The following is a 17,333-nucleotide window of genomic DNA, read 5'->3' as shown; positions in this document are numbered from 1 at the left end:
GAAACCTAAAAATCTGTTCAAGATGGCTGGGCAAGGAGATTTCATATCTGCAAAGGCTGAGCAAAGGAAAGTAGTTTTTGGTCAAGGTCTCCAAATGACACCATTTTTCCAGCAATGCCTTTGAACTGCACATAAAACCTTTCAGGAGCTCCTGAAAAGGAAACTTGACTCAAGCTGTTTGTCAAGATGACTGGAGATGTTCTTTGGAAAGCATTTCCAAAAAGTTCTGGAGCAATGGTAGCTGTACAATCATATGGGATTAATTTTCTGTATATATCTCTTTATATTGCTGGAAGAAACAAATTAACTTGAAAATTCAAAGATCTTTATACAGCCCTGTGCTCCTAGGTACAAATATTTAAGTAATCCTTACTTACTGTCAAACACTGAAATGGATATTAAATTATATTAAATTATTATAGATAAAAGCAGTAAAATTTCTTTTCTGCTTTCTCTGTTAGCTCCTGTATCTTGGTATTTCTTACACTGAATATAATATTTTAATATTATCTTTGATTTAAATTGCTTCTTCTATTAAAACACAAACTTTGTGCTGAAAGTATAAACACCTGCCCAGAAGTCTCACAAATTTTCCCTGTAAAGAATCACAGGTTTAGAAAAACAGTATTTATTCTGAATATTCCTTTCCATGATGGTTTTGGGATGCCATCCCTTTAACCACTGGGTTTTTTTTCCCTTTAAAATAAACGAATATATGAACAAGCTATACAGAAGGAAGGAAGGAATATTTCAGATCCAACTGAACTCAAAACTCCCTGTAGAGCCCTATGACCCCACTCATATGTGCTCAGCACAGTGGGAGCTGCCCCAGTCTGCAGGTACATGGAAGGGGTGAAATGCTCCCCTTGGCTTCAAATAAGAAATTAAAGAGAAGAATAAAATCAATGTTTAAAAGAATGGGGAGAAAAAAATGAAATGTCCCCCTCTCCTGTTCCAGGACCTGTGGATTGACTTGATGAGAAAGAATGAATCTGGTAGCTAAAACATAAAAAATTCATTTTTTTCCTTCTCTCTTGTTCCTGTGTATTAGCAGAAAGAACAAAATGAAGGAGCAAGGAACTGGTGAAAAAAACTCAAGCCAGAATTACATCCGTCAGGGTGATGGAGTGCAGTGTCCTGCCCAGTCCCACCGCAGACCTCCTCAGGGCTACTGTTTCAAGTAAAAATTAAACAAGATGACACAGAAACAGTCCAAGATTGACATTTTCCAGCTTTGTGTCATGTTACATTATTTGAATGAATCTCAACTTTTAAAAACATCCAAAGGAAAGCGAATGAGGGCTGAATAAAACAAAAAAGACTTGTAAGGAGTAAGACTCTCACTACAAGAAAGAGAGCCACCCATGTTGACACTACCAAAGGTAAGAACATTTTTAAGGACACTGTTACCTATCCAGACACTCTTTTTGTTGCCAGATTAATACAAAAAAATGTTTATTATTCTACCAGTACTTTTGGCCTGTGACTTTACTGAAGTTGTGTCCATAGGTCCATCTTAAGGGCTGCTGATGAAGCCCAGTGTTCCCACCACAGCTGCTCTCCCAACCATCTTCAAGATAGAGTCCACAGCACAAGGGCTCAGCTCTGTTGGAAGGATAAAGCCCTGAAACTACTGAAAAAGCTGTTGAGATGTATGAAAAATAATATGCAGGATTTTTTCCCTCAGTTACCAAGAAATTCGAAGCAGTCAGCAATCAACCTCCCTCTTCTCAGCACTCAAAAGCACTTACAGAAAGCCTGTTCTTAACCCTGCTGCACAGGAAAAACTCCCTTTTATCTTCCATTTATTTTCATTTTTACCTGAAAGGCAGAAAAGAGTTGGGTTTTACATACACCAAACACGAACTGGACTTTTTTTGCAGTGCATTAGACTGCGGTCACCTTCTCCCCATATGAATGCATACCTGGATTTCCACAAAAATAAATAAATAAATAAAATAAAAACCACCAACAATATTGCCCTTCTGATTTAAGCACGGCCTGTTACTCAATGTAACGTTCATCTATACATGTTCTCACTGTTTAAGAACTCGGCGCAGGTGTTATTAATAAAATAAATTTATTTTTAAAAAGGATGCTATTCTATAAGCTTTGAAGCTCACACATAGTCTAACTTAAGCCAGCTTGGGCTCATCTGGTCTTTAAATGAGCCCTTTCATGTGGTCAGCCCACGAGCCATACGCACTGCTGCTCAATCACGCCACTGTACATCGTCAGCGCGAGGATGATTTGCATGATTTGCATTTCCTGTGCGCTCCAGCTTCAAGGAGCTCCAAGCACCACGTACAAAAGAAACCACCGCCAAGTAATGCAAAGATTTTTTACTTAAACCAGATGAGACTGTTTCAGTCTGCCTTGCCAATGGTGAAAAAGGGAAAAAAAAATATATATAAAAACCAACAAAAAGAGGGGAGGGGGGAAGAAAAGTCTCAGGGATATCCTGTTAAATAAGGATTTATTTGGAGGGAATCTGAACCTTAGATTCATAACCTTACTTTTAAAATATAAAAGTTCTATGAGACCCTTAAAAATATGGCCTAGCAGAAAATAATTCAGTTAAGAACTTTTCTTCCCTAACATTTCTTACCTTTTGGCACTACATTAAGTTAGTAATTTATTTATTTATTTAATAGCACATAAATGGATTCTGATTACATTACTTTCATAAGGTAGAAAAACTAACCTAACTAAACTGAATTCACTGATAGCTGGTTAATACTTGTCCCTATGAATAAATCTTTTATTTTATCTCAAATGATCAATAAACCTATTGGACAAACAGCTAAGACAGAAACAGCATTACAGTGGGCTTCAATGAATAAGAACTAAAATTAAAAAAAATGTACCAGAGCCTCGTTGTCATGAAAAACAGAGACAGATGGGGAGCCAGACCTATATGATGCTACAAATAGATGAATATCTTGTAAGGATTTCAACAAATGTTATAAGACCTAGTCAAAAATTGAAAAAGTGCAATGCAGCAGCACAAGCAAATCTGAAGTTCACCTGAAATCCAAGCCATACTACTGTCATTATATAGACAATCATGTTTCAAAAATAACAATAAAGAGTAAAGCCTTTATAAAATCTCTTCTAGATAATGGCACAGCTAAAAATGTCATTATTCAGTACAAAAAAAAAATAAAATTAAGGAAGTTTGCTGTAACAGCTACTTGGGAAACGAGGTGCATCCTGTCCCCAACTTAAAAATACAGGTGGGAGTGTGAACTTTATGTTCCAATACTGGATTGGATGGCAGGTCTCCCTTTAAACTGGCAGATAAATTGAGATGACTAAAGACTATCAGGCTGACTGAGTGAGCTGTGTGTGCCCAGCTACAGAGAGCAGCCTGACAGAGACCCAAGTCAGGCTGCTCCAGGAATCTGCACATCATCACGCTCCAGAAAAACCACAGCGAACTCCCGGCGCTGCCGCTTCCAAAGGACACTCGATTTCAGAAAATTAAGTTGCATTTTCTTTGGTTTTGGTTGGGTTTTTTTCTGTGTTGTTCAAATGGAACCAAATATAAGATGTGGGCGAGACCGTAACCGAGGGGTTAAATTCTGTCTTGAACACAAAAATTCCACTTATTTCATTGTTGTCTGCAAATATACAGTCAAGAGCCACATTTAATCACCATGCGTAGTTTCTATATTGTGACTGTAAGATTTAGTAATCGAAATGGCTACCAGAATAAAAATGCACTCTGTCATTTTTCCACTTAGACAGCCCCTGTACAATGCTCTTAAAGGTCAGCTAATTTTATTATGGAAAGTAACTAATAACCTTTATTAATTCTTACGCTCGCAGTTTTCGAACACGACAACCAAATAAATAATACACTGCAGGAAGACACCACACAAACCAAGCTGTTGAATGCAATCTCTCTGCATTTGCAACAGACAAAAGAGGTCATTAGAAATGTAATACATGGGGGTTTTTTGCTCTGGAAATTAGGAAAACATGGATAGACAGAGCTTTTTAAAAGCCAGGCTGCTGGTCCTCCCCCATGCTCCAAGATGCTGAGACCACCAAATGAGGTGCTAAATTCACTAATACCCAAGCACAACCATGACTCCAAATGTTATGCAGCATCTTTTCTTTTTTTCTGAATTTCTAAATTTACAGGATGTGGTCAGTATTAGAGACCACAGAAGTTCTGCTTAGCAACTTTTCTGCTGTCTTTCATTTAATAAAATGACTGAAAAACATGAAAATACCAAAATTAAAAATATAGATGCTTATATTCTATTCTCACTTTATCTATTGCATGAAAAGCATCATTATGTTGCACACTATATAAAATTATATAGAATATTCACATTTATTATAAGACTATTCACATTTATTAAGGATTTTTGCTTTCCTTAAGTTGTTCAGAATGCAGAACTGCTCATGGTCAGCCTCTCCTAGCAAACTGCTTTGAGTGAGTTTGTTCCTAAGAAAAATTATTGCACCTGAAACTAAAAATAGATGGTTATTTTCAGCCATTTAATCACATGAGGAAAAAGATACAGTTTGTACCAGTCTTCTTCAATTTACAAAATAATTCCATAACGAGCCCTGTGTGTTTATATCATGAAAATCCCTGGCACTCAATCTCCGGGCTCACACACTGGCTGCAAGTGGAAGCAAAATGGGGTTTAAAAGATTCCAGCAACAATAGTCTTGTGACTAAATCAGAAACAGAAGCACAAGTCATGAGCCAAACAGATACCTATCGGTTTCCTTGAGCTTAATCTGATTAAAACATGGCTCTCAAAAATGTTAAATAGAATGCCACGTCAGAGAGCTGGCAAATGATAAAAATAGTTCACGACAGGAAATCATTATTAAAGCAGCACTACTTGTGTATCTGTTATGGAAATTTCCCTGTAATTTTTCTAGGTTTCCCCTTATGCTTTTTGTTGAGTTGCTATTACACTTTTTTTTTTCCTCTCAATGGCATGTAAGTTTGAGATGTAAAAAGAAAATTATCACTGCAATTTTCCAACTATACTCTGCTCAATACCATCTCAAGTGTGTCATACATCATCTTGTCATTCACTTGAACAAGAAATCACATAATATGCAGAGGTAGAAAATATTCCAAAATAGGGAAGCGCCACTAGGGCAAAACTACATTCATATGCCAACACAGGAGAAAATTAAAAAAAAAAAATTAGACTTCATCTTAACTTCAAGCGTAATGAAAGCATCTTTAAAACACTTAATTGGAGAAAAGGTTTCAATGAAGAGCTGCTGGGAATGACAGTACAGCCATTCTAGAGTTCACCAAACAATATTAGAAAAGCAAACCATTGAGAATATGCCATTACAAATTAACCTGAATGTTTTAAAAAGCTTACACAGCTAAAAGAAGATCCAGAATCCTAAGAAAAAAAATTTAAAGAAACTCAGTATTTCTATCCTTCTATTATTACCACTTCCCTTACAAACATCCTCCAGATTATCCTTCAGAACACCCCATAAAATACAAACTAGAGTTGTAGTATCTTGTCCTGACTTCAGTTACATAATCCAGAAAAAACTTTTGCAAACCAAAAAACCCCAACTAAACAAAAAATAATCCCTAAAAATACTTTCTTATCTTACTCAAGGCTAACTCTAATTCCCAAGTCCCTATTTTTCCACACTGAAGAGACTTCAACAAACTTGAACAGCCACCCCCAAAACTCCCTGGATTCTTTTTAAAATGTCACTGATGGGAAAAAGCCTGCATCTGTCAAATTAGTTTTTCATTCAAAAGAGACATTTCATCTCTAGTGATGATTCAGGCTTCTCCCAAGAAAAGCCAGGATTAGATCAGATGGTAACTGATGCAGTGCTTCTCTATCAGGACACCCCATGTCCCTCCTGTAGCTCCACTCCTCCTCCCTGCACCCAGCAGCCTCTATCACTGACATGGACACTTAAAACAGGAAGGGTTTTTTTAAATTTTAGGTCAAACCCATAATTATTTGCCAGTGGCACATCATAAGACAAACACACGATGTGGGGGAACAACGAGGTACTTCAGAGACAGGTCTAGACAGAAGTAGGGCTAATCTTTAATTAAACTCCAGCTACTGCCCACCTAAAATCCAGAGGTGACAATGCAATCACAGCAAAAGTGACAATTTTTAAAGACAGCAGAGTCACCACATGTTTTGCAAGTGTGTCTAAGACCTCCTTGATTTTTGTCTTGGATATTTAGCCAAGCTCTGCCTGACTCAGCATGAAAGGGAATGTGCATCCTATTAACAGCAGTGCTTAGACCTTATTCCATAAAGAGTTTTCCAAGAGCACTCACATCTATTCTTCTTAATATCCCTCCCACATTAAGAAATGATTATCTAATACAGAGAGTAATCAGCTCATGGTCTTACTACAGTCATCCTCCTTGACAAAGCAGGGAAAAAAAACACCCAACTGTGAAGCATTAGAAAGTCAAGGTTCAAAACATCCCCATTTATTGAGATCAATGCAAATTTATTTAGATCTCCATGCAACAAGACCAAGTGATACAGACTGGGAAATTCAAATTCCCTACTTCTGCAATGGGCCTTCACCAGGACACACAGGAGGTCACAGTGAAGGACACACAGCCTTAACTGAGGGAAGAAAAGCTGATGACAGCTAATTCAGAACTGGTTTAAACATTAATTTTAACACTTTACCATGTCAGACCATTGTTAAGCACCAAATTTCACATTGCCTGTTTTCTAATCTGAAATACCAATACAGAAGATTGGACTAATAGATGATTAATTTATTACAGTACTACACACCCTTTCAGGTGAGAACTGAATGGCAGAGTTCAGGTGTGCACCAAGAGCCATCCAGATTGATGCAAATTTGTTCCCAACATCCCCTTTCTCATTCCATAGCCCCTCTCAGATCCATTTTCTTTGTATTACCCCAGGAAATGAGACATACAAGAGGAAAACAGACATTTTTGTGGTGCTTAGGAGCAAAAATATGTATGTGTAGAATTATATAGAGGGCCAGAACACCTCCCATCACTGCAGGCTAAATGAGTCATCCACTTCAGAATAATGACCAGTAATTAAACAAGAATCTGTAAAGCTGTTAAGTGCCTTTAACAATTCCAACCTATGACACTGAGGGGGTGCAAGCTCCCCATGTACTGAAACCATCCATATGACCCGTCATACAGCGGAGCCTCTCAACAAAACAACCTCTCACCCATGGAAATGCTTCTCCCCAAGAAGCCAAACAAAAACAATTTAAAATATTTATGGCCATAAATTTCAGCCCTGCTCCATAAACCGATGAGGAGACATGACATCATGCTAACCACCTAGACCTGTCTGGTTGATAACAGTCCCAGGTTTCAGGCTGAAGACTGAACTGCAGGAGTGTGGGAGGGCGCGAACCTACAGGTCAGCACAGATGCTGACCACAAATCTGACTGGCCAAAGCCAGAGCTGACACTCCAGCAAATATAGGAGGTCTGGCCGTGCAGGACTGACACCACAAATACAAAGCCTTGCAATATTTTTGCCTTCTTTTCAGCCTCATTGGACTGGAAGAAGGAAGGTTTTCCTTAAAGGGATTTAATTGCTTCATCCTCCAGTTCCTGTATCCACAGTTCTGTTTTCATGTGGTAGAGATTCCATATATTTCCTGAAGCATTAGCCAAATAATAGCAAGCTCCATGCTCCAATGGGACATTTCTCTCTGGTTTTTATCAGCATAGCAAGCTGCACCTCCCTTCACTCTGGGGTTTCTCCTAAATTTCCAGACCTCAGCTACATACCTTAAGTCCCCACTGCTTTACTAAAGTCCTTTCATACAGCTTATTTCTAAATCTTGTCTAGAAGTATTTTTACTCCCTTCCTAACCCTTTACTTCTCTAAGTGCCAAGCACTTGGCCAGCCAATATTCCCAAATCAGGCTTCAAAGAGGCGACTCTGAATTGTCTTGACTCAGGTTGTGACAGGAAGGGCCAGGGGCCCCCAAAAGGAGGGAGCAGATGGCCACCTTCCAGATGGCAGCCAACCTTGTCTCACCCACTGCAACATCTGTACCTTGAGTAACATCTCAGAGGATGGTCCTGACACAGACTGCAGGTCACTGCCCACGGCTCCCGGCCACACGGCAGCTCCACGAGCCAGAGCATTTTGCAAAATGCAGAATGACAAGCCTGAAAAAAGGTTACGACTAATTAAAGTTTGTAGCAGGGCACAGCTGAAAGAGAGTTCAAAAGTAGATATTAGGGAGGAATCCATCTTAAATATACGTATTTGAAATGTTTCTCCAATCCAGTGTTTCGTCCCCAGCCACAAACATGCCTTGCTTTCCACATGGCACCTTGCAAACCTGGAATTAAGATGTGAACCATGCAAACCCAACTAGCCCTGATGGTTTTGCTTCCAGGTCACCCCATGGCACAGAATGAACTCATTTTTCAGCTTCCAGACCAAAAGTCTCTAACAGCACTACAAGAGCACTCAAAATGGACTGGATCCAGCTCTAAACATGATAAACTTCCCAAGGCTCAGTGAAACAGTGGTCAATGAATTTTAGCTTGAAGTAGCAAAGAGTAATTTGTGAGTCCTGTAGCATCTAAGTCTAATTTTAACACAGCCACAAATTATATTGTTTCTTCACATGAACTTAATTCAACTTCTCGTTGGGGCAGTTAAACTTGAAACCTACCAACAGGAAAGCAACTAAACAATGTTTTCTGCCACAATAAGAGGCTGATGTGAATTAATGGTTTCACCAGTTTTACAGTGTATTTAATACAGTTTATTTAATAAATTCATAAATTAAAATGTTGTTGCTTTCTTATTTTGAATGCATAGCCTCCTCAAAAAGATTGTTTCCAGACATTTAAAAGGAAGAAACTGTGTTTTACAATAGGAAAAGGGAGCACACTGCATTTCAAATCCATTAAAATATAAAATTCTGGTTACAGGCTCAACAATCTGCCTAATTAGTTTTTTCTAATTAGCAGGATGCTCTAACCTCTTTAATAAGACTTCTGTGGACAGAATGTTCCATACTGGTTATCCATCTGAGGAAAAAACTAAACAAATACTTCTGAAGTGCAGCTAATAGAACAAACGTGGCTGGGCTTCATGGTCAGAAGGCTGCTCTGGCATGTAATACTAGCAATCTGCAAAAACATGAAATATTCTACCTTGGATACACTACTGCTCACAATAAACACCCCTTTGGATTTCAAAGACAAAAATGAAAGATATTATATGCAAGAGTCAATGGAGTTACAGTTTTAGACCACACGCTGGAAGGCAAAATAAATAAAATAATATTTTAAAAAATAAAATAAAAATCAAAATAAAATAAGCATGGACCAGACAGCATAGAAAAGTGAACTGAAGAGATAATGGGAAGACAAATACCACAGTGATGCTGTAAGAGCCCAGAGTGTGGTTGCAAAGCTCTTTGGCTGCACAGCAAAGCATTTGCTCGGTGCACACAACTTTTGTATCATCCTCTTCATCATTCAGAGTCTTAGTCTGTACCTAGCAATTAATAGGCAGCAGTATTGTCTCCAAATCCCGTTTTATCCATCAAAAACCATTTTCATTATTCCTCTATATCAAGCACGCTGTTTAAAAACTATGGGTTAAGAGAAATGGGGAGCCCCAGCAGTATCTGTGACCAGAGGAAAACCCTGGAGATAAAGAAAACCCAGGCCCCTGCTCCATTAGGAGTTTGCAGAGCAGCTGCTGAGCTTCATCTCAACAGCTGAAATATCCTTTATACTCCTTAAAAATGCAGGAAGCACACAAGCATCTCAAACTCCCTCCCTGCCACCAATTCATTCACCCCGATTCCACCCGTGGCCCCAACATGTTGGTCTCATCACCCATCAGCAGACAGGAAAACTATTATACCCTTCCCTTTTTCCCAATCAGTATCTAGGAAAACAAGAGCCATGTGCAAAATATAATCTAAGAACAGTCCCTTGAAAACCTCCTGCTAATGACAGGAGGTACAGAGGCACCATAAATATTGACTTCAAACACGCTGAGCCCCAGAGACCCCACGCACTCCACAATGTCAATGACCTTCCATGCAGCTGTTAGCATTGGAAATTAGGATTTTTCAAGTACAGATGCTTCCTTTAATGCTGAATTTATATTCCACTCATCACAGCATAGCATGGTTAACAGTTGGACTTGATGCTCTTAGAGGTTTTTGCCAATTCTTAACGATTCTATGATTAAAATATAATATTTTTCTTCTCTACTAAAATGTAAAACCATATAAAAATATTTTCCAGTGTATTTACACCAGAATGAGCTTTCATTCAATGCAAGAACATGCTCCAGGTTCTCTGCTCCATGTTAGAAAAAAAAAAAGGAAGAAAATGTAGGTTTGACTAATTCTAACTCATGATGTGATTTTCAATAATTACATTAAACTCTAGTTTTCCAGATTTTTTTTTTACTCTTATCTGATACTTTTCCCTACCACTCCTGCATATGGAGCTTTTGGGGAAAAGACCAGAGGTACTTCAGATCTGAATGCTTCAACAGCCACAGAAACCACTGAAAACCAATTCCAGACCTGGGCCCACAGGATCCTCTGCAGGGCTGGTACAAAACCTCGGAAGGGCAAATTCTGCTGCAAGCCAGATTCCACCTTGAGTAGGTGGCAACACAACAGTCTGGAGGAGGCAAAGGTGAGGACTGTGTAACCAAAAAAGCCTTTTGACTGGAAAACATCACTTGAGTCATCAGCAACCACAAGGGCCAGCTGACCCCACACAAGTGAACTTCTCCCAGTCAGGACCTTGAAGGTTCATGGAAGTCATGGACAAACACAAGGACACCAAATATTTGATCCTGGGATAACTGAGGGTCATAAATACCAAGAGGGGCCCAACATCTAACGGTAACTCAAGTTCCTCCCAAAGCACCTACCCACCTTTTTTCCTCCCACTTTGACACCCCACAGCCAAGACCTGAGGATGTAACAATAAATTGGAACCAACTTTAGTCTAGGATGATGACAAATAAAGAATTCAAAGTGGTAAAGTAAAACAAGAAAAGAAACACAAAAAATGGTCACTCTACTACCAAAGGGAAAAAAAAAAAAAAAACAAACTTCAAAACCCTGCCAAAATCACCCCCAAAATTCACCTTTTCTTGCATAGTTTTAGTGTCTTTAGCAACATTTCTCAAAATGCATTTGGCAGATAAAATTTTTAACTGTTAGGCTTTTAATAAAATTGACTACCAGGAAATTTCTGCATTAAAAATAATTTAAAATAATTCAGTTCCTCAGGGTTTAAGCATAGAGATGTCGCCATGCATGCTAACTGCCCCATGTTTAGTGAGTTACAACTCTTCTGTCACGAGTAGGAAATGCATTTTGCACACAAAAGCCAAAGGCACTGTCAAACCTGCAGCAATCTGCAGAACATTTGGAAAAAAATGCCTGAAAACTAACTGTTACTAGATAATGGTACCATTTATCACTCTTAAATTCCATCTTTAATTAAAAATGGGATATTCTCTAACATAAATAAAAAATTACAGATGTTCTCAAATTACTCCCCTTCATTTTTTTTTTTTAGTTTTTCCATATATAATATACATAGAGTTACTTGTTCAGAATTTTTTCATGTTATTACATAGTATCTTTAATACATGAAGATTTTTCCATATTCTAACTAGATACATATAATTTTCCATAGAGTATGCTATGTTAAAAAAATATTAGCACTCAAAGAAAACACGTTAACAGAAACCAGTAGGAATGCCACTTAACTGCAAGAAAAACAGAATTTGAAATGAATTTTCTATTGTTCTACCCATAAGCATTTACATCTTTGCTTTTTAAAACATTTGGTAAATCACTAATTTAAAGGACTGATGTAGTTACAGGTAAGGTGGTGTGAGAGAAACATTAGCTCCACTCTAAATACATTTTTCTCCATATAATTCTTCAACATACTCTTAAAAGGAATTAATTCTTCCAGTTATTCTGCAACAAGAAAACCACATATTTGCTTTTGACGTTGTGTCCACTGCTGTTTCCTTCATTCTTCCTTCAAGTGGCAACTAGACAGAAATATAAGTTCAAGCGTGCAACAAGTAAAATGGAAATTAAGAGAGCTAAAACAAAAAATGATGAACAAGAAGGCAAGGTTATAAACATAAACAATAAAAACAGCCAGTGCTCTGAAATGGAAAGCATTCTTTAAAATGACTGTGTCCACTGGACCATCAGAGTAAATGTGCAGGAGGAAGGGAGGAAAAGACAGGGACAAAGGACAAAGGCAAGAAAGGAAAAATACCATCCAAGGGAATAAGGAAATTGTGTAAATTATCATTACAGAACGATGAACAAAGAAAAGCCTTTCAGTTGCTTTGTATTCATCAAATATATTCTAATTAATAGATGCAATGGATGTATTCCTAATTGTTTTTTGTAGGGAAGTTAAATTCATCATCATAATGACTCAAAGCCAACCAATACTAGGTTGAGATGTATTAAAAGGAAGAGGAGGAGGAAATAAATTGACCAAACTCTGGTAGGGGGGAGTCAGAAGTTGATCCTAAATTAAATGTTTTCCATTGTGGTACAATTCGGCACAAACTCCTGCTTAGATATGTGTTGTGTATTTAGGGAAGAAATGAGATAATAATCTACAAAATTAAGTGGCTCATGTTTAGACTAACATTTCTGTTTGATACAGAGTGGCATTTATGAAACAACCATCCATCCACAACCACCCTCACTGACCATGGCCAGGTCACACCAGAGTGGGCTCCAAGATCATGGCCCAAGTCCCTTGGATGGCACTGCACCAGGAGGGGATGCCCTTGGAGAGCAACCAACGGACCCCAGCCTTGTCTTAGGGACAGTCATTCCCTAATCCCAGAGCAATCAAGAAGATAAAACCAGAAAACACCTTTGGACACATTTTCCAGAGTGACCATGGACCTTCAAAATCTACCCTGAAACTCATGGACGCCCATAGCAGGTGCTGACAGCCCTCAGCTGGCATGAAAAGCAGATGTAGAAAAAAATCCTAGAATGGTTTGGGTTGGAAGGGACCTTAAAGAACATCCAGTTCCGAATCCCTGCCATGGGAACCTTGGTGGCTCCAAGCCCCATCCAAGCTGGCTCTCAGGTAGAGACACATGGGCTGAAATAGGTAAGGAAAGACCTCTGGATTCAACTCTGCTGAAGACTGGAAACTGAGATGTCACAATTACCTTAACCAAGACATTCAAATTTCAGCGTGTTTGGGTCAAGTTAAAGTCTACCCAAAAAAACTCCAAAAGTATTTATATTTATATTAATGCTGAGGTAGGTCTTCTCCCAAAATTGCTTTGCTAAAAACACTTTGCACAATGTAAAATTCTTTTTCATCATGCATCAATTCACAAAATGCAGTCTAGTTGTGGGTACTCATTAAGAAAATTAGTTGTTTATGACACCTGAACACAAAGCTATAAATCTAAATCATGTGCAAAGCAAGTATCTGACAAAATTTGTAATATTTACTTATTAGTAAAAAAAAAAAAAAAAAAAAAAGGCAAAAAAATCAACCTCATATTAGGAAAAAAAGCAGCAGCAAAAAAAAAGGAAAAATCAATATTTTTCTCTTTATTAGATGCAAACTAAAGCTTTTTTTACTTTCCCTTTGGAAGATCAAATTAGTGTTATGTGCTGGGATGACAATGAATTGTGGAAAGTATCATATTCTTTATAATATAGTAGTGTATATGTTTGTTATTTGAAAATAGAAATGTAATCCATAACTAATCTAGAAATAAAATATATACACAGCAACCATTGAAAAGGACAGATAAAATCCTCATTAAAATCCTAAGTGCAGAAATACTGAATCATAATGCACAATTTCATTACATTTTACTGCCAGCAATGTAAATATCAATTCTCCAGGTGATTCATAAAATTCATTTTAGAAAGAAAAATAAGGATTTCACTCGGCATTTGAGAACATAAAGGAAAACACATGCTAGGGTTTGAAAACCCAGACTGTTCTTTCCTTCTCTCATCAGAATATTTTGCTGGAATTTCAGCAAATCTTTTACACATCAAACAGACAACTGCCACTTCACATTAGCACTTTGCACAGATCACCCAGCAGTCCCAGCCCGCGTCCTGCCCGGCCCCGCACCTCTCCCCGCACCGTCCCCGTCACCCCCAGCTCGCTTCTGCCAAAACCCAGCTCCCATATATGCACTTCCCCTGACTTCAAAGCAAGGAGCCTGCGTTTAAACTCATCTAAACCCACTTTTAACCGTCCAAATTGTGAAATTGCCTAATAATGGCAGTGTGTTTAAGGGGAAAAAAAAATAAAATAAAATAAAAAAGCATGTTGGACAAATTAACCAAGTAAAGTTTTTGGAGGGAAGAGTGCATGTGGGGGTTTCCACACAAAAACGTAAAGAAAACCTGTCACTTTTAAAATGAATAGCTACCATCTGCCAGCATTTTATCTGAGGCAAAGTTGATTAATGCAAAGTGAATGTTTAAGATCACATTGCTGTCTGCCTGAATAAATTTCAGGTAGTTTACTTGGGAGGTTTTTTTGTCCTGGTTCTTAGAAGATTTTTTTGCTGTTCTTATTGGATCGCCCCCTCCAAGTTTTTCGGCAGCCAAAGCTAAGAATAAAAAAACATTTGTTCTTAAATCATGGTGCAAGTACAAGGACTTTTGAGTACCAGAGCATTGTTTCTGGCCCTTCAGAGCAAGAGAATTCATCTCCCTCAAAAGGACATCCCACCTCCTTCATCAGCTTCACAAAAACTTTTCAGGCAGCCTCTCTCCATCACATTGAAAAGGAAATTTTCGCAGTCTGGTTGTGAGCAGAGAAACAACAGCAGTGCTGTTATCCTCAATAGGAAGTGATTTTGCCTCTAGACACTCCCTAATTTTTTACTTTATTTTTTACTGGGTTAAGCCTGCCGGATTAATTTTTTTTTTTTTTTACCTATTATTTAATCATTCGCTTTTATTTACACTATCTTTACCATTTATAAAAAAACAAATTAATTATGATTCCAAACCCCTTTTCTGTTAACTTTCACACCTTGATTTATATTAGAATTCTGCTAAAAATCATTTTCAAATCCATTTAATAATATGCTCCCCTTTCCAAATTCTCTTTGACCGTTAAGATTTTTCAAAAGAAGCTTCCAGAACAGCGTTGGGGCGATATTAACCTAAATCAAACAAAACCCAGTTTTACACACACATTCCCATGTTACGTTTTTCCAGCATCAGATGGCCTCCAAGTCCTCCCTCAGCAGAGAGAATTTCACACCCCTTATCCAGGCTGGGACACCCTCTATTATCCAGGGCTACAGCAGTGGAGGGCATCATCTGTGCCGAGCGGTGGAGCTTCGTGCCATTCCATATGGACGTATATTCTCTGTGCTTACACTCAAAGCTGGCTGGACACCAGCCAGCTCTGGTCAGAAGTCACCAAGTTGTTTTAGCTCAGTACATGGTGCCTGTGTCTCGTATCTCAGTAGGGTTTATTGGTTGAGGCTCAACGTGGTGCTAGGACGGCCATCTGGCCCCCGGAGCGGAGCGAACTCCCAGCCAGCTCCCTCGGAGCGTGGGCAGGACAAACGTGTGTGCGTTTGCACCAGCCCGTGTGAACTAACCTGGGTGAACTCAAAATGGTTTGTTCGGGGGGAAAAACGCCAGCAAGTTTTGCACTAAGGGAATTAAAGCAGTAGTGACCCTTTGCTCAGCGAGGGAGCGGAAAAGCGGAGCGCAGGGCGAAGCAGGGGCTCCCACACCTTCCTTTGGGCACCTCCACCACAAGGTGAGAATGTGGAGAGTTGTACCCATCAGTGAGTTACATCCATGCGGTATTTTTAATTTAAAAAGTGTTTAAGGCTAGCTTGGATAGGGATTGGAGAAACCTGGTCTAGTGGAAGGTGCCCCTGCCCATGGCAAAGGGGTTGGAATGACATGGTCACCTCCAACCCAACCCAGTCTGTGATTATGTGTTTCCAGGAGACCTGAACCCTGTCCTTATGGCATACTGGATATTACATATATCACCTTATATATTCCTGCCTTTACATCAGCTCATAAAAGCACAAGGGATCTCTAGGAGCACATCCCACTGTGCCCCACACAAAACTGCAGTTAAAACACAAAGAGCAAAGACATGGGGTGAAACCAAGACAACCTCTGGGTAGAGAATTATTCAGTAATTCCAAAGAGATGAGGCACGTCCCATCTTCAAATGCAGTGAATTTGAGCAGCAACATCAAAATACACACTCTTAGTAGCTAATGCTATGAATCAGATTTATGTTTATGCACCTATAGATAGAAACAAACACCATAAAATATGCCCAAAAAATCCCAAACACTATCAGATAAACTTTTTCTTTTAATTTGTAGGTAATTTATCTTCTTTTAACTTATGTACTATTCATACATATAATGTATTTATTCCTTACCTGAGCATTATGAGGGTCAAATTCTAGGACAGCTTCTAATGCAAGACAAATTATTGCAATTCTTACAAAGATTATATAAACATTTCCAGTATTTTATGGAAAGATGTAAACAGACAGGAATGTTTCCAGCACAAATGGGTATCTATGTATTCAGATTTAATGAAATTTGCCCTGCCCTGCTTTGAGTTACATCCTCAAACACCTACTCCAGGGCATGCAGGAATGTTTCTGAAAGCAAAATATCTAGAAAACAGTTAAATCCTCAAGCTTGCAAATGGTCACACATCCCCACAGTGTTATGTTTTCAGTAGGATTGAAATACTCACTGGAAAAAAAAATCAAAGGGTTGCTTTTTTAAGATATTTAGGGGACACAACCCACCAGAATTCACTCTATAATAATGCATTTTCTGCTTATAGAATAGAACAAAAGTATCAGATCTGAAACAGTCTAAAATCTAGTAGATTTTAATAGAATATTTAAAAAAAAATCAAGAAACAACCACATCTATATTATATACTGCTGAAATGCACTCTCCTTTGCTGAACACCACCCCAGGTTGGGGTTTTTCCAAGAGCTCTATTAATTGAAAACAATAATTTGTTTTCTCTTTTGTAAAACGTAAAAAGCACAGAATTTGTCTTTAAAATATAGTTGTCAGATATCAAGGGGTATATATATGCTAACATTTACCCTAGGGGTATTTCAGGGCTAGAATCTGTTACAAATAAAATCTTTATTCATATGAACAGCTACCTGGGGGGCAATACTGAATGTTATACATAATATTTATATATATATATATATTTAAAATAATATAGCAGTGCTATTAAAACACACTGGATGGAAGCTACACTGAATTTAG

At 38.3% G+C, this 17,333-nt stretch overlaps 1 protein-coding gene across 15 annotated transcripts in view; it reads right to left on the bottom strand.

Annotated features, from left to right (window-relative positions):
- GTDC1 (glycosyltransferase like domain containing 1) overlaps positions 1–17,333 on the bottom strand; it is a 180,236-nt gene that overhangs the window by 106,401 nt on the left and 56,502 nt on the right. Inside the window, exon 2 of one of the 15 annotated variants that reach the window (XM_063161565.1) lies at positions 8,055–8,170. The exons of the other annotated variants lie outside the window; for them this stretch is intronic. Coding sequence (XP_063017635.1) covers positions 8,055–8,146 — 92 coding nt within the window. The 5' untranslated portion in view covers positions 8,147–8,170. The remainder of the gene's footprint in view (positions 1–8,054; positions 8,171–17,333) is intronic. 15 annotated transcript variants of the gene reach the window in all.

The sequence above is a fragment of the Melospiza melodia genome, chromosome 8 (assembly GCF_035770615.1).
Source record: "Melospiza melodia melodia isolate bMelMel2 chromosome 8, bMelMel2.pri, whole genome shotgun sequence".
NCBI classification, from domain to species: domain Eukaryota; kingdom Metazoa; phylum Chordata; class Aves; order Passeriformes; family Passerellidae; genus Melospiza; species Melospiza melodia.
This window is presented reverse-complemented; position numbering and strand designations above follow the sequence as displayed.